This window comes from Saccopteryx bilineata, chromosome 2 (genome assembly GCF_036850765.1).
Source record: "Saccopteryx bilineata isolate mSacBil1 chromosome 2, mSacBil1_pri_phased_curated, whole genome shotgun sequence".
NCBI classification, from domain to species: domain Eukaryota; kingdom Metazoa; phylum Chordata; class Mammalia; order Chiroptera; family Emballonuridae; genus Saccopteryx; species Saccopteryx bilineata.
In genome coordinates, this window is record NC_089491.1 from 289,043,799 (window position 1) to 289,071,660 (window position 27,862).

At 38.2% G+C, this 27,862-nt stretch overlaps 1 protein-coding gene across 2 annotated transcripts in view; it reads right to left on the reverse strand.

Annotated features, from left to right (window-relative positions):
* The window catches only part of ACBD6 (acyl-CoA binding domain containing 6), a 149,290-nt gene that overhangs the window by 85,088 nt on the left and 36,340 nt on the right, over positions 1 to 27,862 (reverse strand). For both annotated transcript variants that reach the window (XM_066255129.1, XM_066255127.1), the window contains exons 4-5: positions 17,489 to 17,571; positions 3,751 to 3,856 (exon numbers count right to left, since the gene is read on the reverse strand). In XM_066255129.1, the coding sequence (XP_066111226.1) occupies positions 3,751 to 3,856; positions 17,489 to 17,571 (189 nt within the window). The remainder of the gene's footprint in view (positions 1 to 3,750; positions 3,857 to 17,488; positions 17,572 to 27,862) is intronic.

Sequence of the window (27,862 nt, forward strand, 5' to 3'; positions counted from 1 at the left end):
TCATATTATTGAGAATAATCAAGATAGCTAAGCTTTGCCTAACTGGCAGTGATGCAGTGAATAGAGAGTTGACCTGGGACACTGAGGTCCCAGGTTTGAATCCCTGAGGTTGCTGGCTTGAGCACGGGCTCACTGGCTTGAGCGTGGGATCAACTGACATGATCCCATGGTCTCTGGCTTGACCCAAAGGTTGCCGGCTTGAGCTCCCAGTCAAGGCACATATAATAAGCAATCAACAACTAAATTGGGCCCTGGCCGGTTGGCTCGGTGGTAGAGAGTCGGCCTGGCGTGTGGAAGTCCCGGCTTCGATTCCTGGGCAGGGCACACAGGAGAGGTGCCCATCTGCTTCTCCACCCCTCCTCCTCTTCTTCCTCTCTGTCTCTCTCTTCCCCTCCCGCAGCTGAGGCTCCATTGGAGCAAAAGATGGCCCGGGCGCTGGGGATGGCTCCTTGGCCTCTGCCCCAGGCGCTAGAGTGGCTCTGGTCGCGACAGAGCGACGACGCCCCGGAGGGGCAGAGCATCGCCCCCTGGTGGGCGTGCCGGGTGAATCCCGGTCGGGCGCATGCAGGAGTCTGTCTGACTGCTTCCCCGTTCCCAGCTTCAGAAAAATACAAAAAAAAACAAAACAAAAAAACCCAACGAAAGTGACACAAACACGAGCAATGCTTCTCATCTTTCTCCTTCCCTTCCTCCCCCCCCCCAGATAGCTAAACTCTATTAAGTACTTACTTACTGAGTGCTTACTATATGTGTGTCAGGTACTGTTTAACTGATTTATATATATTAGTTCATTTAGCCCACATAACAACCCTGACAGATGCTATTATTATCCCCATTTTACACATTAGGAAACTGAGTCACAAAATAAAGTTGAAAGATCATATAGCTTAGGAAGTAACAGTGCTAAGAGCTGAACCCATGTAGTCCAGCTCATCACCATTATAATGCTCCTATTCATTCTTCAATAATCCATTAATTTATCAATTTTTGAGAATTTCGAATATGCCAAGAACTCTAATGGAAACATTTTCAAGGAAGATCTCAAAACATTTTCCTTTCTTAGGCAGGAGGAAATGCTCCTTCAAAACCAGTAAATAAATAAAAGAGAGAGTTATTCCATCAAAGTAGGAGAATAAACAGTACGAGTTGAAGACCTGGGATCCAGAAAATAGAGGAACCCAGGAGAAACAGGAAGAGAACTCCCAGGACAGTGAAAAGGCGTAATCCTGGGATGACATCTATGCATCAGGTCAGGAAAGCAGCCAGTCCAGATTAGAGATAAAGAAGGAAAGAGGATTCCAGAAGGAACATTGCTAAAAATATATGGGACTGATTACCTGATGTGTTTGCTTGCACTGAAGACACCTCTGTCGGGCAATTTGAAGGAAAAATTAATGATAGAAACATAGATTACTAGGAAAATATAAAAACAAAAAAACCCAGGCAATTATCAACCTTAAGGAAAAAAAATGTACCATGTGTGCAGACTATATTATTTATAACTATATAATTATTCATTCCCTTCCAACACCTGCCTTGCTTCTCTATAACTGAAAATACTTCCTACCATACTGACCTGGGGTTTGGCCTTGTGAATTTTTGGCCAGAGGAATCTGAGCAGATGTGACATATGTGATATCCAAACAAAATCTTTAAATGTACAGTGGTACCTTGAGATACGAACAGACCAACATACGAATTTTTTAAGATACAAGCTGCGACTCGATCCGTATTTTTGTTCGAGATCCCAGCGAAATTCCAAGATACAAGTCATGATTTGGGAAGATGCCGCTAGTTGGCGCACGAGTCCAGTATTGGCAGTTTGATATACAAGTTGACTGACTTACGAGCTCGGTTACAGAATGAATTAAATTCGTATCTCAAGGTACCACTGTATTTGTGGAGTCTGGTCTGCCTGCCTTTGTTTTCTGCCCCAGACAGTATCTAATGAGACTAATCTCAAAATGAAGAGACACATGCAAGCAAGATGAAATGATCCCAAGCAGGGCTAACAGCACCTAGCGGAGCCTCAAGTGATCCACACTCTTTTGAAATATAGCAAGAAAGAATTATATTTGTCAGTTACTGAAATTTGGGGTTGTTTTATACTATAGCAAAAGTTAATCCAAAAGTTAGCTCAGCAATGAACTAACTTTTCAGTTATGTAATCATAATATAATTCATATTAAGTATGTTGTAACTAATTATAAATGGTAATAATAATAATAAACATTGATTCAATGGATTTAATCAAAAAAGCTAAAACTAAAAGTTGTGATTATACCTGTTGGGGGGGGGAGAAAGGGAGAGTGAAAGTTGAGTAAAACAGCTAAATCCTATAAAATAGAAGAAAATCAATAATGTCTAAAGTTGGAAAATCAATAATGTCTAAAGTTGGAAAATCAAGAGAAGCAAATATTTTAAGAATTATGTAAGTAAGTTACAAAAGGAACCACTATAAGAACTGAAGTTTTTGCTATAAGGGAGCCAGAACCAACTGTGAGAGGATGCAGGAAGAGAGTGCTTGTTTGTTACAGGACACACAGCACTGTTTGATTCTGTTGGAGCTAGCCACAAGTATTAATTTTACTCATTTTATAAAAATCTTAACTCACGAGCAAAAAAATAAGAAACGACAATAAAATCAAGGGATGCAATCATGCCTGATTTACTAAAAATAAATAAAATAAAAAGACCCCTAGTGGACTCATGACCTGGTTTTATTATTTCACAATTTGGCATCTGCTTTTCTCCAGCTAAATCTTTCTAGGTGCTGTTTGTCTCATTACTTGGAGGAGAACACTCAGTAGTTCTGGTCCCCTTTACTGTAGAAGTATATAGCCTTATGTTTTCAGTCCCAGATGTCACTGACAATGTGTTACAGGAAAGGTGTTGCCTAAAAGTCAGATGATTCAAGGTGGGCAAAAGTAGGTTTACAGTTGTTTGTATAAAAATAATATAACTAGTAAATAATAATACAAGAATAAACTCTTTGTTTCATGTAAACCTACTTTTGCCTCGTCCTGTATTAAGGGCTCACCTACACAGAGGGCTCTCAATTAATACATTAGGTTGATTATTTGTCTACTCTACACATTAATGATTGCTGTAAGTCCTCTTCCCAACAACTGCTACCTTCTGGTCATTTCAACCAGCTTTCGCATGTTACCAAAGAAGGAGAAAAATGATTAAAAGTGAATTAGGAAAGTCTGCTCCTTTTTTAACAACTATAAATCACGAACAATTTAAGCTCAATATGTAAACAGTTTTATTCACACAACAAATAAACTTAAGTAATGTATTTTACAAAATGTATTTAAATAGTGGGCCCACATTTAAATGACTGAATTTACCAAAATTCTGACAGCTTTCTAGAAATATATTTACTGAGCAAAGGACAAATATATCATTTATAATATAATGACAAAGAGGACACTAAAACTACTTCTAAATATTTTTATATTACCTACAGATTTCATTTATGTTAACAGTCTTTCCCGTTATCATGAACAAATTAGAAGTTATTTATGAGTGCAAGTTTCACCTGGTACCTTCTGTAAGGGACAGAAATATGATGGATACAAACACAGAAAGTATCTTAACTGGGTGACACCATCTCATTTAGATATTCTGATGTAATCTTAACCATACTGTGTTTTCAGTTCAAGTTCACAGGCCTCCCATGCAGAAAAAAGCCCTGGGGCAGAACAAGAAAGCATAAACAATGATTACAGGGCATGTTTTTCCTACCTCTTCATCTTTCAAGTTCACATCCACATTTTTCGATTTGATGACTCTGGATATATGGTCAATGTTGTTTTCCCTGCAGTAATCAAATATGTTTTTGTCTTCTTCTCTAATTAGGTAAAAATAAAAAGGGATTGTCTTACTACTAGGTAATCCATAAAAGTTACATATTTTTAACACAACTTGTTTGTTGCCGACAAACATTAATGGAAGTTCTACTTTTATAATAAATTTTACATGAACAATAATGGATTTTCAGTAAGAGATAATATATCCAACCTCTGAAAAGACTAAAATTCTTAGCAGCTATAATTATAGGAAAAAGCATCATCACTTCAACAATCACACTAGAATATTAATATAACAGCCAAGTAGATCATCTCAGTGCTCTTTCTCTCCCCAGTTACTTCTACACACTGACAGGCACATATCTGGTACTTTCAAGTGCAGCACTGGAGGAGGTATTATCTGTACAGAGGTATCAAGAGATCAGAGGTATCAAGAGATCAGAATGCAGGTTACTGCTGGTCTTACAGAACAACAGAATAAATTGATTATTAATCCAGTTAAAAATACACACTAATTTTCTTAAGGGAAGAAAATTAAAACATAATTAAAAGGGTAAGATAATTAGAGCATCACAAAATTCAGAAATCCTTCATAAGCTATCAGAAACAAGGACTGGGAACAAATGGAAAAGTATACTATGTAGCCAGCACCATTCTAAGCATATCAATGTATTAAATTCACTTACTCTTATCCAACAACTTCACAGATAAATAGGTAAAGAGAGATTATATGACCTGCAAAATGGCATCGCATTTATCACAGGCAGAACAAAAGAGCTAGAACTTACTCAGATCACTCGATTTTGTATATAGTACATTTTTCTATTTATCTACCTACATCTTGACTAGTCGACTGTAGTCTACTCTAGAAGTGAAAGCAATTCTTTACATGAGATCTATGAGTTCTTTAAACTAGGGTACAAACTAACCTGTGTAAATGCATGTGCATTTTTCGGTGTGTGTGGGGTACCTTCAATGAAATTCTCAAAAGAATAAGTAATTTGAAATACTAACAATGAAATCGTTCCATACATGGACTGCACTTTCTAGACATGCTTAAAGAAATGCAATTTGAGTTCCAAAAATTTTAACTAGTGTTTATAACCTTAAGGACACAGCTTCCATTCACTCATCAGAAATTAATACCTTCAACCCTAGCCATAGGAGCCCTTCTAATTTAAAAGCCACTACTAAATTACTTTTAGTCAGTTAATTAACTTAAAACACACTGCTTTTAATGTATTTAATTGAGCATCTACTACATGCAAGGCACTGGACAAGATTTTGTTGATACAGATAACAAGGATAAACAAGAAGCTTTGCATTCAATACATGCACAGTATAGTTGGAATGATAAACTATATACACCATTAACACAAGGTAAAACTGGATGTTTAGAAAGGCCTGAAAGAGTACTGACAAGCAACAGCCTGCTTCAAGCTGGAGGAAATAAGGTACGTATCCAGGAAGAAGTCATGTTTAAAAGGAATATATGGTCTCCAAAACGTCCATTTTGCAGAAGAGAAAAATGCTTTTCTAGATTACCTACTAGAAAGAAAAGAGAGAAGTCTGAGGCTAAAATCCCAAAAAGGAGAAGTCTGAGTTTTAAAATTAAGGTTGCAAATAGTATCACTTCGGTTATATTCACCACAAAAATAGTTTCTATGAAAACGTGCATTCAAAATACCAATTTGGGAATAATAGGGACTTATTTTCCTCCAATCCAGTAACAGAGACCCTTCTAATTCAAGAGGAAGCCACTTCAACTATGAGAGAAAGGACTGTGTCATTTTAAGTCATACTGTAAAATATACTACTCACCAGTTGTTTTGAATTAAAAAATAATGGGGTGTTGATGGAAGGGCACAGAAAGGAAATTAAGGAGCACTCTTGGGATGTCAGTTACTCATACCCAGTAAAAGCTAGGGATTATTCACCCATAGATGAGAGGACTTTCTGAGTGGTCCCTCTTCCTAAATCCCAAATGTGCATGTATACCTATGCCACAAACAGTAAAAGAGTAAATGTAGTATGAACATATTTAAATTTTTGTTTTGCTTAATATCTTGTCCATGTTTCTTATATGCATCAAATATATAGTTTGATTTGGCATATGATGTTTTGGAAGGCAGGGGGCAGTTTCTCATCTGAATACCTGCTTATCTTCAGTTTATCATTGCTAAATATGTAAGGCACATAGTTTAGGGTAGTATATACAATGTAAATTAAATATCAAAATGAAATTCAATAAAATCACCACAAATGCGATACAAAGTTGAGTGACTAATATAAAAATGTTTAAAGGAACATATTATATGGTCTTTTGATAACACACAGGCTTAGTTGTTAAATATTTATCTACCAACACTCCCAGACTGACTAGCTTACTTCCCAGCAATCAAGCTGTCAATACAATGTCACCATCTAGTGGCCAATATGGAGAAACATCCGGAGCAACATCTTTCCACATCTCTTTTCTTGCCCCTTTAAGATCATGTACAATATACAAATCAAATTCTTTCTCTTCCCTCTACATCTCCCTGCTTATACAGTCTCCCAGAGGCAATCTTCCCCTCCAGATCCATACTTAAATGGGGCATGTGCAAGTGACTCTGACCATTACCAACTACAGTAGAGCCTCAATAAATGTTAGTGTCCTTCTACATGTTCTCAACTTACTTTCCTTTCTCTTATGATTCTTACCCAGTTATCTTTCTCCCACTCTTTCTTGAATTATTATATCCATTCTTTATGATGACTATGAATTATATTTGTAATGATACCCTCAAGGATGTCCCATATTGTCACTTGCATAAAACAGAAGAATGCCTCTTTATATTTTTTCTGAAATTGACAGAAATATTAATGTATCTGAAGGAAAAAGAATCATTGGCTTTCTTTGAAATTCTTTTCAAATATAAAGACACACCCTAATGGAAAAGAGGGGTGGTATTTAAGTATGGTCATGTTTCATCAATCACAGGAAGAATAGAACCTTGCTCATTCCTAAATATGCTATCTGCACCACTTTCTACAAAGATTACATTTCCCTGTTAAAAGAATATTTCAAATAGTTAGGTTTCATGGCAGGCCACCTACAATCCATTTAAGTACTACTTCATCCATCTCACTGAATCAAAAATCAGATTTATGGAACTACCTCAACTATCTAACTATTTCATAGATACATTCAATAAATATTTAAATTCAGTTCATATATTTACCAAGCAACTAGTAATCAGATATAAAAACAGAATTTCAGTAAGTGGACAATGGAAAATTATTTCTTGAATAAAAACACAAGAAGAGTAAGCCACAAAAATACAATATAAACCCACAAAAATATAAACAGATGCCCCTAATACCTCAAACTAAAGATGTATACCTGTGGGGTCTGGAGGTACACAAAGACCTTCAAAGGGGTATGTAGGTATGGAAAATTTTAAGTGAATCAATTTTCAGCTCAATTTCTAAATAAATGCACTTTTCCCTAAACCGATGTACCTGAGAAGGTTCCCGTGGGAAATATATCACCATCATTCTTTTTCAGCATTACCTCTGCTCAATCACTTATCCCTTCCGCCATTAGCTTATAAAAGGAGGTATATACCTCTTTCCTTACTATGGTCCACTTCTAGGAAGTATACCAAAAAACTTTACTAAGACTTAACAAATGACAATTAAACCTGTTAACCTTTTGCATAAAAATGCTAGGAATATACTAAGAAAGGTTTTTTGGGGAAAAATATCAACCCTATGTTTTACTGCCTTAAGATACAAAATCTTCCATGGTAGCCAAATAAAGGGACAACTTGGGTAAAAACTTGGTGTTGGGAAACCTTCTATAACTAAGGTTAGAGGATAAAAGAGGTGAAATAAAACAAAAAACCACTGAAATGATGCTCAACTGTTTCATTCTAATAAAAATAAACTTCATCTGTTAAACTATTTTTTAAAACTTCATCCATTTTGACACATTTTCAATAAAGTTTTACTTATGGTTAATAAGTATTTAAAATTCATAATGTTGATCAACTGTATAGAAATAATTATAACTCAATTGAGAAAAAATTTTAATGCTTCAAGTTTTTGGGTAACAAAAAACTAAATTTTTTAAAAGTCCAACTTATATACATATTTTTGTTATAGAATTATAGTTGTGTGACATGACTATAAAAATACAGTACATTGAAATAAAATTATGTGGGAGCAGAATAAAAGGAAAAATGATACAAAATTTCTAACTGCTAAAGAACTTGTTAAGTCAAGATCAGGATATCATTTAATTGAGCTTTAAGACAGTTGAAGATCACATGCAGTTGTAAGAAATAACAGATTTTGTGTACTATTTTTCCAGTTTCTCTCAATGACAGCATGTTTCTGTATTTTAAAAAATGGATTATCATTACAGCATTTGGATTTCACTGGATACATCTAAAAGAGTGTTTATTTTAAATTTTCATTATTTAAATTTTCATTATTTATGCCAAAAATTATGCCCTTGAAAATTATTTAAGCTTTTAAATAATTTTTCATGTATTATCTTAAAAATGTAAAAGGGAACAAAGTTTCCTAAAAGTCACTTAGAGGCTACATCAGCAAGGTGGGTTTTTTTTTTTCCTGTATTTTTCTGAAGCCAGAAACAGGGAGAGACAGTCAGACTCCCGCATGCGCCCGACCGGGATCCACCTGGCACGCCCACCAGGGGGCGATGCTCTGCCACTCTGGGGCATCGCTCTGTTGTGACCAGAGCCATTCTAGCGCCTGGGGCAGAGGCCGAGGAGCCATCCCCAGCGCCCGGGCCATCTTTGCTCCAATGGAGCCTTGGCTGCGGGAGGGGAAGAGAGAGACAGAGAGGAAGGAGAGGGGGAGGGGTGGAGAAGCAGATAGGCGCTTCTCCTGTGTGCCCTGGCCGGGAATCGAACCCAGGACTTCTGCACGCCAGGCCGACGCTCTACCACTGAGCAAACCGGCCAGGGCCAGCAAGGTGGTTTTTTGAGTATCGCTGCTCTAACCCAATATTCTAGAAAGTAGAGGCCCAGAGCAAGGAGTATGCTAACCAATCAAGGATGATCAAGAAAGCAAAACAGAAGAGTTGGCATACCAGCCTAGCTCTGAAGCATGAGCTGACCACCCAGGAGAATGACTGAAGGATTGTGAAGAGAAAGTGAAACTATCACCAAAAAGCAGCGTCCAGGGAACCGCAAGCACTTGGCTATGGCTGGATGTTAGTGGGATAGGCAGGACACAGACCACAAAGAGCCTTGGCACCCTCGCTGCACATTCTTTAGGGAACAAATGTGAGCAGCGAGTCAGTTGGAGAAAAAAAACAGTGATTCACTTTCCAAAATCTGAAAAAAGGGAAATAAAATTTTTCTCAAACTAAATAAGCTACTAATGAGAGGAAAAAGAAATGTCTCCCAGACAGACTGGAAGAGCTACTTGATTCAGACACTAACCTTAACACATCTAAAAAGGCAAAAACGAAGAGAGAACTAAGGGGTAAAAAGTCAGTGCAGCCAATTGTGAACATTGACCAAAAGAAACAGTTTGAGAAAAAAGCATCCTGAGCTATTTCTCGGCTGGGAGACGGTTTGCTCAAAAGCTTCATTAGAACCTTGGCTAAAGCAACTCTAAAATAATTCACTTTCACCTGACCAGCTGGTGGCGCAGTGGATAGAGCGTCAGACTGGGATGTGGAGGACCCAGGTTCGAGACCCCGAGGTCACCAGCTTGAGCGCGGGCTCATCTGGTTTGAGCAAAGCTCACCAGCTTGGACCCAAGGTCACTGGCTCAAGTAAGGGGTTAGTCAGTCTGCTGTGGCCCCACGGTCAAGGCACATATGAGAAAGCAATCAATGAACAACTAAGGTGTCGCAATGGAAAACTGATGATTGATGCTTCTCATCTCTCTCCCTTCCTGTCTGTCCTTGTCTACCCTTCTCTCTGTCTCTGTAAAAACCAAAATAAAAAAAATAAAATAATTCACTTTCTTTCACTCTTATTTACAAGTTCAGCTGACTAGTAACGGTCATCTGAATCGTAATTTGTCTTTCTGGGTCCCTCAATACACCGAGGGTACCCAGGGTACTTAAGCACTTGTAGAACCCCTTCAATAAATAAATAAGCCTTTTAGTTTACACCTCAGGCTCAAATTTTATTATTGCTACTCTGTCTCTGAGGGTCTGCTCATCTATGTGTCTTTTAACATCTTTAAAAAAATTTATTGACTTTTAGAGAGAGAATTGATTTGTTGTTCCACTTTATGCATTCATTGGTTGATTCCTTTTTAAAGAATATTTATTATGTTTTTAGTGTGAGAGACAGACAGACAGGAAGGGAGGAGAAGCATCAACTCATTGTATCACTTTAGTTGTTCATGGACTGCTTCTCATATGTGCCTTGACCAGGGGGCTCCAGCTGAGCCAGTGACCCTTTGATCAAGTCAACAACTTTGGGCTTCAAGCCAGAGATCTTTGGGCTCAAGCCAGTGACCATGGGATCATGTCTATGACCCCACACTCAACCCAGAGACCTTGGGGTTTCAAACCTGGAGACTCAGCATTCTAGGTTGACATTCTATCCATTGTGCCATCACTTGGTCAGGCAAAATGTTTTATTTATTGATTTGAGAGAGAAACATAAATTTGTTGTTCCACTTCGTTGTGGATTCATTAGTTGATTCTTGTATGTGCCCTAACCAGGATTGAACCTAAAACTCTGGCATATCGGGATGACACTCTGAGCTACCTGACAGGGGCATATGTATTTTTTTCAAGGTCTTTGAGACTGAAGAATGGATCCTGTCCTATGGTAAATTCACCTAAAAGCCACCCTGTGAATCTCCTTGGAAGTCATTCTTTCTAGGATGAAAGGCTGCATATTTTCTTACAAAATTCACTAGTACTGCTGGTGATTACTACTTCTTTGTAGAAATTTAAGTTTCTAATTTATTTTTTGGATGTATGGCCAGAAGTTACCAATATGAAAGGTAATGGATTGCTCCTCTTTTCAAATATAACATTGGGAAATAATGATGTCATCTCACTGATTTCATTTGACAATGATTTCTAACATTCTATTGTATATGCCAAAATCTAATGTTGATTCTTTTTTATATAATCTTTATATACTATAGTTACATATAAATATATATAATCTTTATTTTATATCTTTACATAGTCTTTGATATGACTAAACCACCAATATTTTAGAAGTTGAGATAAAATGTCTACTTAGAAATTAAAATACTCTCTGTATTTTTAAAAACGCATGTTTTAACTTAAGAACATATAAAATTTATACAGGCATATTTAATTTTACTCACCGCTGCTTCTCTCTCTGAAAAAATCTATCTTCCTCAAAGGATTTTTGTGAAGATGGTGTATGATTTAATCAGGAGGCACAAAATCAGTAAATCAGCTACTTACTCAGGGATTAAATAGCAGTCATAGCTGTCATATTTAGCACAGGAAAATCTGCCACTTTTAATTAACATCTAATTCAAACTTTAGATGTTAATTTCATCTTGTAAAACACTGTTTGAGTTTCAATCTTACGGAAGACCACAGATGAGAGTCTATACTAGGATGCCCAGCCCAGTTGTACTTATCTTGCAAATGGTACTGTATCTATTTTCTAAAATATCTTGATCCTAAACCCTGAAGAGGCCAAACACTTGAGCAGCATCTATGCTCAATAAGCCTGACATTCAGAACAAGGCATATAAAAAAGTGTTTGTTTGCTGTTTTGTCCTTAAAATAATTCTTAAAATCCTAGATGACAAATAGACGTTTGGAAACTGTTCTTAAGTTGCCCGATTTCATTGATTCTAAAATACAAATCTTTTCATACTTTAACATCTCTTATAGATCTTAAATTTGTAGCATCCTCCAATTGATTAGTGGCATTTTCCCCACTTACAAGTATTTAAATAATAGTGTTCAAAACCAATGGTATTTTAGGGTAAACGGAGTAATAGCGTAGGTTCAAAATATGGTGCCAAATGGACAGGTGAACGATGACAAAGAATTCATAAACACAGGTGGGCTTAAGTAGGCTTACAGTTGTGAGTACACAAAACAGAGTATATAGTCTTGTATTATTAATTATTGTATTATTTGTATTACAACTGCAAAATCTACTTTTGCTCACCCCTATTGGTTCAATCACAATCTCCCAACTCAGGCTATTACTAGGTCCGCAATTGGTTTCAATTACGGGAAATAACCAGTGAGTTTTCCATCCTCCTATTGTGTGAAAATGGCAACATCATCTTTCGCTAACTAATAACTATTTTCACAGTATAATATATAAGCAGTGTACCTAAACGACTAGAAAATTCTAAAAGTTTCAAATAAAAAATTTTATTTTTATCTTATTTATGTTGTTAATATATTATTAACATATTTTTCTCACATTTTTTCCTTTTTCTTCAAGTAAGCAATGACAAAGAAAAGACCAATGTATACTTCTTGTAGATAACTCATTATACTGGATAAGTTATTTAGTTATGATTTATAAAGACATCAGTTATTGAAAATGCATTTTTATGTCTTAAAGCCTGCTAAATTCTAAAAAAGTTGGTTGAAAATTTTGGATACTTTCAGTGTCTATAAGAAAAACCAGTTCAATTCTGATCAATTCTTGCAAAACTAGTAGCCACATCAAAAAAAATCTATAGAATCCCTTGGCTAACAGGCTCTGCAGAGCTGAGTTATATTCTCAACCATTAAGGTAAGTCTAAAATCAATAAAAACAATTAATTAAAAAAAAAAACATCATCATCAGTATATTGATAAATGAATGTCTACAGTCTCCAATTTTACCAGTAAAGCACATTTTTAAAAACACTAAGTGGAATGGAATTTAAAATTTCAAAGTGAAGATATTTACTATATTAATGTAATAACAACTGTTAGGTTCAATTTCATCAGTTGGAGATTACAATGATTCCTCAAACATTTCCAGAGCAGCATATTGTAGCAATTAAGAGCAGCGTTACTATTTGACCTTGGGCAAGTAACCTAACCTCTGAGTCTCAGTTTCCTCAACTGTAAAACACAGATATTAATAATACATACATGTCACAGGATCATTCTGAAGATTATGTGAAATAATATGTAACAATTGTAGTATGGTTATTAGCATATAAGAAGGGGTCAATAAATATTAGCTGACATTATTACCATAAGATTTTAGCACATATTTTAAGTTGGGGTCATTTCTCATATACCCTTATATAACACTGTCAATCAATTCCTCTAGTAAATATTAATTTGACTTTCAAGGAAATAAAAATAAGCCAATGTAGTTGGAGCAGAGTGAACAGAGGTTGCAGGGAGGGGGGAAATGGCATTAGGAGAAGATGGTGAGGGGCCCTGTAAGACATGCTAAGGATTTTAAATTTTTACCCTAAGTGCTATAGAAAATCATTAAAAAGCTTTAGGCAGGAGAGTGGTATGATGAGGTCTGAGTTATCAATCTGGGGAAGACACAGCACAGGAAGTGAGAAATCCAGTTCTCAAACCATTCTGTAGTGTCCTGGCCAGGAGATAATGATTGTTTAAAAGCAGCAATGATAACGCAAAGGGCATGATAGTGGCAATAAGAAGCAGCAGATAAATGTGGATTATTATGGAATCTGAAGTAACAGAGTTTCTGATATGTTAGGGGATGAGAGAGACAGAATAATATGACACAGAGACCTAAGAATGATATACTCATAAGTATACATACTTATATAAACATACGTGTGTGCACACATACATCACTAAACTTTGTAAACAAGTCTAACTGCCTAGTATTTCACAGGTAGTACATGCAGTTACGGATATAAGAAAAAAGAAAAGATTAAAAGAAAGAGTAGACAGAAAAGAAAGAATAAAGTAGAGAAAAGGAAGATGGGGAACAAAAAGGAAAGAAGGAGAGAGGAAGAGAAGATGACGGACTGGTTTCAGTTGATGGATGACCCTCTTGTTCAGATAGGGCTGTTGATCTGCAAACAGGTGGATCTGCCTGTATGCTTAGTTGGCATCATGACACTGAGGACACAGAAGCAAATAAAGTGCATAAGAAAAGGGTGAATATGAGAGCCAGGAGACTCTTACAACAGTTACTGTTTATGTCAAGACCCACTTATCTCAGGGGACCCATTTTCACATAATCTATAATTATCTCTTCCCTTTAATCGCCTTGTCATTCCTAAGCTCTCATGGGCACTGGAAGAGGAAAAGCTCATTAACTAAACCTTTTCTCCTCTCTCCAGCCACCCATGGCTTTTAATTGCTTGGTGTGTTATTATCTAGGAGTGCAACTGGGATCATTTTCATAAGAAAGGGCGGTGGAGAGGAGGAAGGGAGCCACGAGTCCCTGAGGTATGCACCACAGACAAACCTTTGCTTTCTCAATTATTTATGCCAGCTGAGGTTTTACAGGCTGAATAAATCCATAACTCAAGTTCATTCTGAGCAGTCAGATTCTCAAGGGGGAGTTCCCCACTTGCCTATCCACACTTGTGTAGTCCTCAAAGAATAACCAGAATGTAACAAGACATATGTCATCCAATTTATCACCTATCACCAAAGTGTTAACACAATGCTGATCATGGGCAACACACTGAAATAGAGAAGGATTTCACTATTACCATCCAAACAGAAAAGCAGCAAGATAATCTTTTTGGTGCTAAGGGCAGTGGTATTAATGGGACAGTGGTATCTCAGATGACTTAACCGATTGAAAGCATAAACATCCAAATATTCAATTTTTAAAAACACATACTATTGAAGCCTCAGAGATTTACAGATTCATTAAAACCAGAAAAATTAATACCTTACCCAAAACAGACTGCTATCTAACAATAAAGCTCTGAATAAATGACTACAGGGGGTCAGCAGGTTATACCAATCTCAACATATGACGTTTTGAGTTTATGACGTTCAGTCCCATAAAAACTTTAAAAATTGAGATGTGAGTGTTTTGGCTTACGCCATAGTGTTGTACTTTACAGACTATGTGGGCGAACCAGTATGGTTGCATGTGGTAAAAGAATATGCAGTAACGCGACATGTTTGTGTTACATGTCCTAGCTAGGATTGTTCTACAACAGTGTTGGGATAGGTTAGTGACTTAGGTCAGGGTGTGTTTTGACTTACACCAAAATTGGGGTTATGTTACTGTTGTAGGAACAGAACTGTTGTAACCCAGGATCCGCTGTACATGGAATTTTATACCGTTTCATAAGTCACTAACAATAAAATAGTATTTGTAACTTTTCCTCCAATCAAACCTCTTTCAGAAAAATTTTAGAGAATAATATTTGTGTGACAGTTTTATACTACTTTCATTCAAGTTTATATTGTTACCAAAAAAATGCAAAAATAAGGCATAAAATAATCACATTTTATAATCAGAACTAGAGAACAGTCTAGTATTTTTCCTTTTTATTGAATTTATTGGGGTGACACTGGTTAACAAAATTACACACGTTTCAGGTGTACAATTCCACAGCACATCATCTGTACACTGTGCGCATCACCCCAACCAAGTCTCTTTTCATTCTAGTTTTAATTACTTACATCCTCCATTTTATATCAGAACTGAGGAACAGCCAATGAAGAGATATTTCTAAAATATTTTCCAAATCTATTCTTGTTTAAAAATTTTAACTTCATAAGTCAATGATGAAAGAATCTCTTTAAAATTCTACAGGCTTTTGTGTCTGACCACAGCAGTGACCTCTGGTATTTTCTGCCAAAACAGTTCATTTGTCTCACAGAACAACTAATCAATTCCAGAGCCCATCAATCATTTTAGCTGTATACTGCTCTGGTTTTGCTTAGAGAAGGTCCAGATGGCCGCCTGTGTAAGTGGGATTAATAAAATTCTGATAGATTACACAACATCAAACTACAAAATATAAGAGGGAAGATCAAATCTTACTGCAGACTGAAATAGATATGTACATGCTTCATTTAATGTATTTCTATCTCTCTTGCTTCTATAGTTCCAAACACAGATCTAACAGCACTGGCTCTCCCTTCCCCGTTTCCAATTTCTTCTGTAAAAGCAAACAACATGTGCCATATTCTAGGTAACTAGACTGATATATGATGTTAGTTCCTAACATAAGCCTCATGAACTGGGTCTTGACTGTGGGGACTCTCTCTGAGTAACAATACTATCAAAGCTAACAGTGATACAGTAACTTATTTTGTGCCAGATACTGTTTTAGGATACCTGTATGATTCCTATAATCCATGTAAGTACTGTATGAAAAAGGTACTGTAGTTATTTACCCCCATTGTACAGATAAGTAACACGTCCAAGGTCACAGAGTTAATTAAGTGGTGGAACCAACATTTGAATGCTGGTAGTCTGGCTCCATAATTGTTTGTATTTCATTAGCCTCACACCATATCCCCTCCATTATACTACAGAACAATTAACCAGCTTCAGAAGGAGAAACATGACTTTAAAGCAGGGCAGACCCCTTTTCCTGTTTTATACACAGTGCTGAGAGAAAAAGATTATCCAAGAAATTTTAAGTTAACATACAAAATTTAAGACCTTTATGAAAAAATGATGTAAAATTACCTTAAATATTTTTAAGTTGTGGCAAAAAACACATGAGATTTACCATATACCATTTCTAAGTGTACAGTTCAGTAGTGCTACGCATATTCCCATTGTTGCACAACCATTTCATATCACTTACAGTACAGTACAGTGTACAGATGATATGCTATAGAATTGTACACCTGAACAATTCCAATCTCCAGAACTTTTTCATCTTGCAAAACTGAAACTCTTCCCCCATTAAGTAACTCCGCATTTCCCCTTCCCTCTAGCTCTTGACAACCACCATTCTGCTTTCTGTTTCTGTAAATCTGACTACTCTTGATACCTCAAGAAAGTGGAATTGTACAGTACTGCCCTTTCTGTGATTGGCTCACTTCACTTAGCATAATGTCCTGCAGGTTCATCCATGTTCTAGCTGTTTCAGAATTTCCTTCCTTTTTAAGGCTGAATAATACTCCATTATATTTTGTTTATCCCTCTGTCTGTGGACACTTGGTGGCTTTCCCGGCTCTGTGAGTAGTGCTGCTGTGAACATGGGTGTGCAGACATGTCTTTCAGATTCTGCTTTCAATTCTTTCGGGATGTAGAACTTGAATTAGAATTGCTGGATCACACAGTAATTCTCTGCTTAAATTTTCTGAGGAGCCTCCACAATGGTTTCCTTGGTATACCATTTTATACTCCAAAGTGATCTTTTAATTTGCAGCTAGAGTAAATAAACTATAAAAACATTAAAATCTTTAAAATAATGGGTATTTTGAGGAAAACTAACAATAACAACAATCCATAGATTCAGACTGTCTGAGATACAAACCCTTGCCCTCCCAACTACTTGCATGGTGGGATGGGCCACTATCAGACGCTGGTTGATTTTAAATATTATACACCTTAACAAGGCTTTCCTGGTATTTATATATTATCCTGCTAGAGATACCACCAAATCAGCTTCAGGTTAAGAAAAAGTTCTTCACAAATGGAAGCTTTCAGGATTAAATATATATATATATATATATATATATATATATATATATACAGAATACATATACATTAGGTAGACAGATGTCCTTCTGATCAAACACCAGCAGAGAAACTTACCTGATGATTTCTTCATGATACAGAGAACTAACAACGGGACCACCAAAACCAGCATTTGCTTCTTTTCCTTTCTTTTCTGGTGACTGTGGGGGACAGGCGGGGTAGAAAAAAGACACATGGATTAAAGCAGTGTGTATTTAAACCAGTCACACAATATTACTTTGCTAAGGAATACTAAAAGTTTGTCTACCATTCCTCCAAGGCACTCGGAACAGTTTTGAGGTGGTATGTGAAAGGCAAGGGGATTCTCAGGCCAACACAGCAGTGGCATGAGCACCCACCAGCAAGCTAAGGTCATTCCACCACAGCCTCTGGAGTCACCTGAAAGCCATTCTCCTAGCTGGTTCCAAGATGTCACCTCAATTCATAGCAGACAATATGGATGTTCCATTTGGAAAAGGAAGACAAAATATAAAATAAAGATGATCAGGAAAACCACATTTACATTAACAAAATTAAAGTTCCCCCCAAAAGAAACTAAATTATAGTAAAACTTCAAATTTATCCATAAAGAAAATACTTTTAGGGGACGAGAAGGGAGAGAAGGTGGGAGAGAGAGAAGGAGATCAAAAATAAAAGAAAGGTCCTGGCCAGTTGGCTTAGCCATAGAGAGTAGGCCTGGTGTGTGGAAGTCCCAGGTTAGATTCCCAGTCAGGGCACACAGAAGAAGTGCCCATCTGCTTCTCCACCCTTCCCCCTCTCCTTCCTCTGTCTCTCTCTCTCTCTCTTCCCCTCCCACAGCCAAGGCTCCACTGGAGCAAAGTTGGCCCGGGCGCTGAGGACAGCTCCAAGGCCTCCATCTCAGGCGCTAGAATAGCTCTGGCCCAGATGGGCAGAGCATCGCACCCTGGTGGGCATGCCAGGTGGACCCTGGTTGGGTATATGCGGGAGTCTGTCTGACTGCCTCCCTGTTTCTAACTTCAGAAAAATAACAACAACAACAAAAAATATATATATAAAGAACCAAACTATTATAGAAACTTTGCAAAATCAGTATTTGCTAGGCCCTGCCCCCTTGATATTCTCAAAAAGCTCAAGATGATTAAATTTAGAAATAACATTCTTCCAAACATGTAATGGGGAAGCAGTAAACTTGCATGTTATTACTGTCTGAAAGGCTTCAAGTGTAGCTGCTGCAAAAAACCCACCTCTGTAATATTGCCAGTCTTGACACTTGTATCAAAAATCAACTGCCCATAAAACTGAGGGTTTACTTTTAGACTCACTTCTAGTCTAGTAAGTCTATCTTTCTGCCTGTACCACACAGTTATAATTACTGTCGCTTTGTAGTTAGTTTTGAAATTGCAAGTGTGAATCTTCAAATTTTGTTCTTTTTCAATATTGTTCTGGCTATTTGGGGCCCTTTGCAAATCCATGTGAATCTGAGGTTTGGCGTTTTCATTTCTGCATTTGGATTTTGATAGAGATTGCTTTGAATCTGTAGGCCATTTTGGGTAGTACTACCAATTTAACAATATAAAAATCTCCCAATCTGTGAACAAGGGATAAACTTAAGTAAGGGATGCCACTTACTTAAGTCCTCTTTAACTTGTTTCATCAAAGGTTTGTAGTTTCCAGTGTAAACTCTTTCACCTCCTTGGTTAACATTATTCCTACATATTGTATTTTATTATTTTGATATTACTGTCAATAAATTTTTTTTAAGTTTCCATTTTTGGGCGTTCATTGCTGGTATACAAAAACACAACTGATTTTTGCATTCTGCTCTCGTTATCTTGCAAATTTGATGAATTCATTAAGAAGTTTTTGGTGGGAATTCTTTGGGTTTTCTACATGTAGGATCATGTTATCTGTCAACAAAGCTAGTTTTACTTCCTTTCCAATATGGATGCCATTTATTTCATCTACTTGTCTAATTGCTCTGGCTAGAATTTACCATACACTGTTGAATAGCAGTGGTAAAAGCAGGCATCCTTGTCTTATTCCTTATCTTAAGGGATAAGCTTTCATTCTTTCACCATTGAATGTAATGTTATCTGTGGCCTTCTCATAAATGCCTATTATCATGGTAAGCAAATTTCACCTTCATTTTCAAAAGCTATCTTAAGTGGTATTTAATTATGTTGATAGTTTTTTTCCTTTCAATGTTGCTCCTACTGACTTCAGACTTCTGAAAAGTCTGCTGTAGTTCTTACCTTTGTTCCTAATTTGTTCCTAATTTGTTTTTTTTGGGGGGGGCAATGGAGTCTGGATGCTTTTAAGATTCTTTTTTCACCAATTTGATTATGATGTGTCTTGATACTACCAGTTGGGGTTCACTGAGATTTTTGGATCTATGGGTTTATGGCAGTGATTCTCAAGTAGGGGAGGTTCTTTTGTCCCCTCTGTACCTCCAAGGATATCTGGTAATGTCTGGGGCAATTTTTGGTTGTTGCAAGTGGGTGATCCTATTGGCATCTAGTAAGTAGAGACTGGAGTTGCTGCTCAATATCCTACAATTCACAGTTCAGCCTTCCACAACCAAAAATTATCCAGGCCCAAATGTCAATGGGCAAAGGATGAAAAATGCTGATTTATAATTTCATCAAATGTTTAAGATTTTGGCAATCACTTACTAAATTTTGTTTCTTTCTACTCTTCTCTTGCTTCTTCTCTTCTTCCTGGGACTCCAACATGCTACATTGCTTCCCAATTTCCCATAGCTCATGGGGCTCTGTTCACTTTTTGTTCAGTCTTTTTACACTCTGTGCTTGATTTTTTTAGTTTTACTTGCTACATCTTCAAGTTCACTATCTTTTTTGTATGCAATGTCCAATCTGCTGTTAATCCTATCCACTTGTATTTTTCATATCAGATATTATTTTCTTTCCTCTCTAGAAGTTCCATTTGGGTCTTTTTGTTTCTTCCATTTCTCTATCATGTTCATGTTTTCCTCTACTGTTGTGAATATATAGACTATATTTATAAGAGCTGTTTTCATCTCTATCATTTCTGCTTTCACTGACAGGTTTTCCTCTTGGTTAAGGTCATATTTTCCTGCTGTCCTTAAAAGCTTAAAAGACACTCTTGTTCACTGACTTTGTTGTGCTTTTTTTTTTTTTTGTATTTTTCTGAAGCTGGAAACGGGGAGAGACAGTCAGACAGACTCCCACATGCGCCCAACTGGGATCCACCTGGCACGCCCACCAGGGGCGAAGCTCTGCCCACCAGGGGGCGATGCTCTGCCCCTCCGGGGCGTCACTCTGCCACGACCAGAGCCACTCTAGCGCCTGGGGCAGAGGCCAAGGAGCCATCCCCAGCACCCGGGCCATCTTTGCTCCAATGGAGCCTTGGCTGCAGGAGGGGAAGAGAGAGACAGAGAGGAAGGAGGGGGCCCCGGGGTGGAGAAGCAAATGGGCGCTTCTCCTATGTGCCCTGGCCGGGAATCGAACCCGGGTCCCCCGCACGCCAGGCCGATGCTCTACTGCTGAGCCAACCGGCCAGGGCTGTTGTGCTTCTTTAAATGACGTTAGATTTTGTTTCGGGCCTGGGTTCAGTTACATGGAATCAATCTGACCCTTTCAAAGCTACATTAAAACTTTGTTAAGGCAGGAGCAGAGAAACCTTTAATCTAGAGCTTAATTTAGCCTCACTACTGAGATGAAATCCTCTGAAGGTCTCCTCCACACGCCCCATACATTCTCAGTCCTATGTCAGCTCCAAGAATTGTCTGACCTATGGCTTTCTTATATTTCTTTTCCCAGCCTACCCCCCCCCCCACACACAGTTAGTATGCAGTCAAAGGGATCCCTCTGCAGATCTCCAAAACTCTCTTTCCCTCTTCAGGATCATTCTAGCTAGTATTTAGTCCTGCATTTTCTAGCTCAAAGTGGTAAGACAACCAGGCTCTTCTGAATTCCTCCTCCCTTCACTATAGCCTGAAAATTGCTTCCAGGCAATAAGCTGAGACAAAAGTAGAGCTCCTCTGTTCGGTTCCCTTCTTTCTTAGTTTTATACTACCTTCTAGTGCCATTTCTGAAAATACTGTTTCATCTATTGTGTCTAGTTTCTTTCTTGTATTGAACTAAAGGATAAATCTCATCCCTATTACTTCATGCCCAGGAGTAGAAGTCTTACAAACAATTTAAAAACCAGCATAACATTCCACACAGTAATGCACCCTATTTACTAAACCATTTTCTGACTGTTGTCTATTTAGGTTATTTTTACTTTCCTACTCATAAAGATATGATGAATATCTTTGTACATGAAACATAATAGAGTTGTAATTAAAATCCTTACAAAGAAATATGACTCCATAATTTGATTATCGTGTATTCTAAATATAATTTTTCTTCCTGGGATTAATTCTTTTTTCTGAAGCAAAGGCTTTACAAAGTATGTTAGAATGCTGCTGACAACTTTTTATTTCTGGGGGGTAGAAGAGGAAGATTATATCTTAAGCAGAAACAATATTTCCAAAATAATCTGCCATTATCAGATTGAATTCAGAACAAAGCTGCCAAAGATGCATTAGTTTTTGTCTCCATCTACTTCATCTATAAGAAGGAGTAAACTTTGGCTACTTTAGCCTCAGATTTCCACTCCAAGAAAATGTTTCTATAGAGACTTAAGTTGATTCCATTTCTCTCTACTCAAAATCCATTAAGATATTTTTATGTTGCATCAGCAGTTAAAGGAAAAGACTCCAGTTTGGCAGCCAATAGGATAAAATTTGCCAATTCTTACATTGCCTCAGACTATATTATTTGAGACACTGAAATGCTCCTTCACTCAGAGAAGAAAGGATAAGTTACTGGCTGAATCTTTACCATTTGGATTCAGAATCCACATTAGTCAGTTGCAGGGTCAAGACTTAAAACCTTGTGAAACTTTTTTTTCCCCATTTGAAAAATAACTATTCCCATGTTGTCAGGCTAATAGATGCAATGAGGGGGTTTCTTGCTTCCATGTGCTACCTTTTTGGCTTCTGTATTATTGGTTTGTTTGCTTAATTTGTTTATAGGTCTAGCTCTACAACTTTGGGGAAATTAATCTCTCTGCTTCAGATTCCTCATTTGTAAAATAGGGATAGTAGTTATGGAATATGAATGTTTAAAGTATTAAATATATGTAGAAAATAGAACAGTGCTCAGAACAAAGTGAACACTATATAAGTTTATATTAGACATTAGATATTTTTCCAAAATATGGCTATTTCTCCAAAGCTCAAGTGTCTCAGCAATACAAATACAAGATGTTCTGAGGTGGAAACTTACAATAAGAACCAAGAGTCTTTATCTAATATTCTCCCGATAAAACGACAAACCCCAAAACCAACCAGCCAACCAATCAATCAACCTAACAAAATAACTCTGTCATTAAGAAAAGAAGGAGCCCTGAACGGATAGCTCGGTTGGTTAGAGCAGTAGTCCCCAACCCCCGGGCCAAGGACCAGTATCGGTCCATGGGCCATTTGGTACTGGTCCGCAGAGAAAGAATAACTTACATTATTTCCGTTTTATTTATATTTAAGTCTGAATGATGTTTTATTTTTAAAAAATGACCAGATTCCCTCTGTTACATCTGTCTAAGACTCCCTCTTGACGCCTGTCTCGGTCACGTGATACATTTATCCGTCCCACCCTAAAGGCCGGTCCGTGAAAATATTTTCTGACATTAAACCGGTCCGTGGCCCAAAAAAGGTTGGGGACCACAGGGTTAGAGCATTGCCCTGAAGCACAAAGGTTAACAGTTTGATCCCCAATCAAGGAACATATAGGAACAGATCGATGTTCCTATCTTTCCTTTTCTCTCTCTAAAATCAATAAAAAATAAACATTAAAAAAAAAGAAAGGCCCTGGCCGGTTGGCTCAGTGGTAGAGCGTCGGCCTGGCGTGCAGGAGTCCTGGGTTCGATTCCTGGCCAGGGCACACAGGAGAAGCGCCCATCTGCTTCTCCACCCCTCCCTCTCTCCTTCCTCTCTGCTCTCTCTTCCCCTCCCGCAGCCGGGGCTCCATTGGAGCAAAGCTGTTCCGGGCACTGAGGATGGCTCTGTGGCCTCTGCCTCAGGTGCTAGAGTGGCTCTGGTCACAACAGAGCAATGCCCCAGTTGGGCAGAGCATCGCCCCCTGGTGGGCGTGCCGGGTGGATCCTGGTCGGGCGCATGCGGGAGTCTGTCTCCCCATTTCCAGCTTCAAAAAAATACAAAAAATAAAATAAAATAAAGAAAAATAGGACAGCAAACTAGGACTGAACAAGTGTCTTATACTTTACACCATTCCAATTTCAAAGCAATTCTATAAAGTTGACATTTTTTCTGTATTTCATTTAACTAAGACATCAAATTATAAAGGGCATCATTATTTTATTTAATGCTAAGAAAAAATATAACCAATTAAATAATACATACTCCATCAATTTAAAGGCATATCCAGAATTTTTAAATGTTAAAACCTGAATAACTGCCTTACATTTGACAATATATCTCCATTTTACAGATTATAAAACTGAAGATACAAGAGGTGAAGTACCCAATGCCACATAAGTGGCAGAACTGAGATCTTCTGGTATCTAAAGCCTGTGCTCTTTTTCTTAAATTATGCTACCTTTCCAAGCTACTTTAGGAACCATTATTACATATTTACAATATTCCAAATTAAAAGTTTTTTCTAAAGTATACATTAAAAAAAGTTTGCCCTGGCCAGTTGACTCAGAGTGTTGGCCCGGTGTGTGGAAGTCCTGGGTTTGATTCCTAATCAGGGCACACAGGAGAAGCGACCATCTGCTTCTCCAACCTTCCCCCTCTCCTTCCTCTCTCTCTCTCTCTTCCCCTCCTGCAGCCAAGGCTCCATTAGAGGAAAAAAAAAATCATTCCCTAAAACCTTAACAATGGACATTTAATAAGAATATCAATTATCTAGCCTGACCAGGTGGTGGCGCAGTGGATAGAGCATTGGACTGGGATGTGGAAGACCCAGGTTCGACCCCGAGGTCCCCAGCTTGAGCACGGGCTCATCTGGTTTGAGCAAAAAAAAGCTCATTAACTTGAACCCAAGGTCACTGGTCCCAGCAAGGGGTTACTCGGTCTGCTGAAGGCCCGCGGTCAAGGCACGTATGAGAATGCAATCAATGAACAACTAAGGTGTTGCAATGCTCAACGAAAAACTAATGATTGATGCTTCTCATCTCTCTCCGTTCCTGTCTGTCTAACCCTCTCTATCCCTTTCTCTGACTCACTGTCTCTGTAAAAAAAAAAAAAAAAAAGAATATCAATTATCTAGAAATATTACATAAATGCTTCAATTACTATTGGAAAATAAATTTTAAAAAAGAAATATGTGCAAGTAGATACCTGATCCAAACCTTCAAAATTCAGTTTCCTATTTTTTTGCATATACTACATATACTAGCTTAAAAAGATATGCAAATTTTAAAAGATAAAAGAAACCCCACTTTTTCACCAAATGGTTTAATCTGTATCACTAAAATATGAGCTGATTTTCCCATATACTATGGCTAAAAGAACTCTTATAAAACCCTTACAATCCACCAAGTACATTTCATTACTCTGAACAACAAAACAAAAAATAGTCAGGAGTCCCAGGTTCGATTCCCGGCCAGGGCACACAGGAGAAGCGCCCATCTGCTTCTCCACCCCTCCCCCTCTCCTTCCTCTCTGTCTCTCTCTTCCCTTCCGGCAGCCAACGCTCCATTGGAGCAAAGATGGCCCAGGCCCTGGGAATGGCTCCATGGCCTCTGCCTCAGGCGCTAGAGTGGCTCTGGTCGCAACAGAGCGACGCCCTGGATGGGCAGAGCATCGCCCCCTGGATGGGCAGAGCATCGCCCCCTGGTGGGCAGAGCACCACCCCCTGGTGGGAGTGCTGGGTGGATCCCGGTCAGTCACGTGCATGCAGGAGTCTGTCTGACTGTCTCCTCGTCTCCAGCTTCGGAAAAATACAAAAAAAAGAAAAAAGAAAAAAAAAAGTAACACCAGCTTAGACTTCCACTTCCTGAACTGTGGCCAATATGGTACTAATTCATACAGAACAGAGGTCGGGAAGCTTTTTGGCTGAGAGAGCCATGAACACCACATATTTTAAAATGTAATTCCATGAGAGCCATACAATATGTTTAACACTAAATACAAGTAAATGTGTGCATTTTATGTAAGACCAACACTTTTAAATTACAATAAGTCTCTGAATTCTTTTTAATAACATTGTTATGCTGTTGCTAACCAATGATGAATAAAGTACTTCCTACTATTAATGCGACTTCTGGGGCTGATGGTTTTGCTGATGGCTTTGTAGTCTGGTGATACGTGGTGAGGTTAAGCTTCATGCAGGCATTGAGACTTCCATCCGTTAAACGTGATCGTAGGTTGGTCTTAACGTTCTTTAGGTGTGAGAAAGACTGCTCACATACATACGTAGAGCCAAACATTGTCAGTACAGCAATACTCACACGCTGCAGTATGTGTGGTATGTGACGGGAAGCACGTTCCAAGTTTTGACAATCAGCTGGTCTGCGGGTTGAAGTTTTTTCATTTCTCCCATTTGTGTTTGTTCACTAACTCTGCTTACTGTCGTGCAAGTCTTTCCAAGTCTTCATTCAGTGACTTGAACTTATTCACCCACATGTCTGAGGCCTTCAGGTCAGCAGCTTGTAGCTCAAAGTCTCTGACGAAGACACCGGGGATGTAACTCAGGTCAGTGCACATTCGTGTGGATAAGTGATAAACTTAAAAAGACGAGTGCGCTCACAAAATTCTCCAAAGCGCACTTTGAATGACTGCAGGAGATTAGATGTGAAGCCAGCTAGCTGCTGGAGATCAAGATGTTGAGCAGGGTCACTTGCTGTGCATGCATCTTTAAACTCTGCCAGTTTTTCAAAGTATAGTAAATGTTTCAATGTTGGCAATGAAGAGTTCTAGCTTGTTTTCAAATGCAAACACTGCTTGTTGAAGGGATAAGACTGTATTTCCAATGCCTTGCATTTTCACATTGAGCTGGTTCAGATGTTCATGAGATAGTAGAACTTCAGGAGTCACTCAGTGTTAGCGAACTCAGGATGCTCAACGTTTTTCATTTCAAGAAAAGTCCGGATTTCGCTCAGACAAGCCACAAAACGGCTGAGTACCTTCCCTCTTGACATCCAATGCACATTGCTGTGCAGAAGCAGACCAGGATGATTATTCCCAACTTCATCCAGCAGTGTTTTAAACTGGTGATCATTTAAAGCTCAAGCAACAATAAAGTTGACCACCCAAATGACCAGCGACATCACCTCACCAAGCTGCTCGCCACACATCTGAGCACAAAGCGCCTCCTGATGTAGGATGCAGTGAAAACTTAGGATGAGTCTCTTTTCATGTTCACGAAGAAGCGCTATGAATCCTGTTTTTCCTCACCATGCACGGAGCACCATCAGTACACACCAAAATAAGTTTATCCATCAGTACATTTCTTTCTTTAGCGAACTCAGTGAAAGACTTGAATAAATCCTCCCCTCTTGTCTCTTTCATAGGCAAAACAGCAAGACTTTCCTCACATAGTGTGTCACTGACAACATACCTTGCAATCACGCTGAACTGGGATAAATGGCTTACGTCTGTTGACTCATCCAAAGCGAGAGAAAAGAATGGTGCTGCATTTATGTCCTTCACTTGTGTTGCCTCAATTTGATTTGCCAACATGATGGTATGATTGTGAACAGTTCTTGCTGACAGAGGCATGTCTTTTATTCGTTTGATTATCTTGTCTTTATCCGAAAAGTCGTCAAAAAATTCACTGGCAACATCAAGCATGAATGTTTTGGTATACTCCCCATTTGTGAATGGGTTTCTGTTTCTCACAATTGCTAAAGCACCAGCAAAGCTAGCTGAATTCCAGTCACCTTGTTGGGTCCAAACACAGAGTTGCTGCCGACTAGCTTGCACTCTGCACAGTAGCTCTTGACATGCTTTCTCCCTGCTGTCTCACGCTGGATATGTCGATGCTAATGTAGTATGGCGTGTGTTGAAGTGGCGCTTTATATTTCACTGTTTCATGGATGCAATTTTATCGTTGCATATTAGACACACTGCAGAACCTGCTCTCTCCACAAAGGCGAATTCCTCTGTCCATTCCTGCTGAAAAGTACAATACTCCTCATCTTTTTTTCTTTTAGCTATCTTCTTCATCAATAGGGTTTCTGCAATTAGCTAGCTACTTGATTAAAAGGAGGGAAGTTTACTTCCTGACCTCACAACGACCCGTGTACATTATGCATTATCCAATAAAAATCTGGTGTTGTCCCGGAGGACAGCTCTGATTGGCTCCAGCCACCAGCAACCATGAACATGAGCAGTAGGAAATGAATGGATTGTAATACATATGTTTTATTTATTTATTTATTTATTTATTTAGTATTTTTCCTAAGTTGGAAACAGGG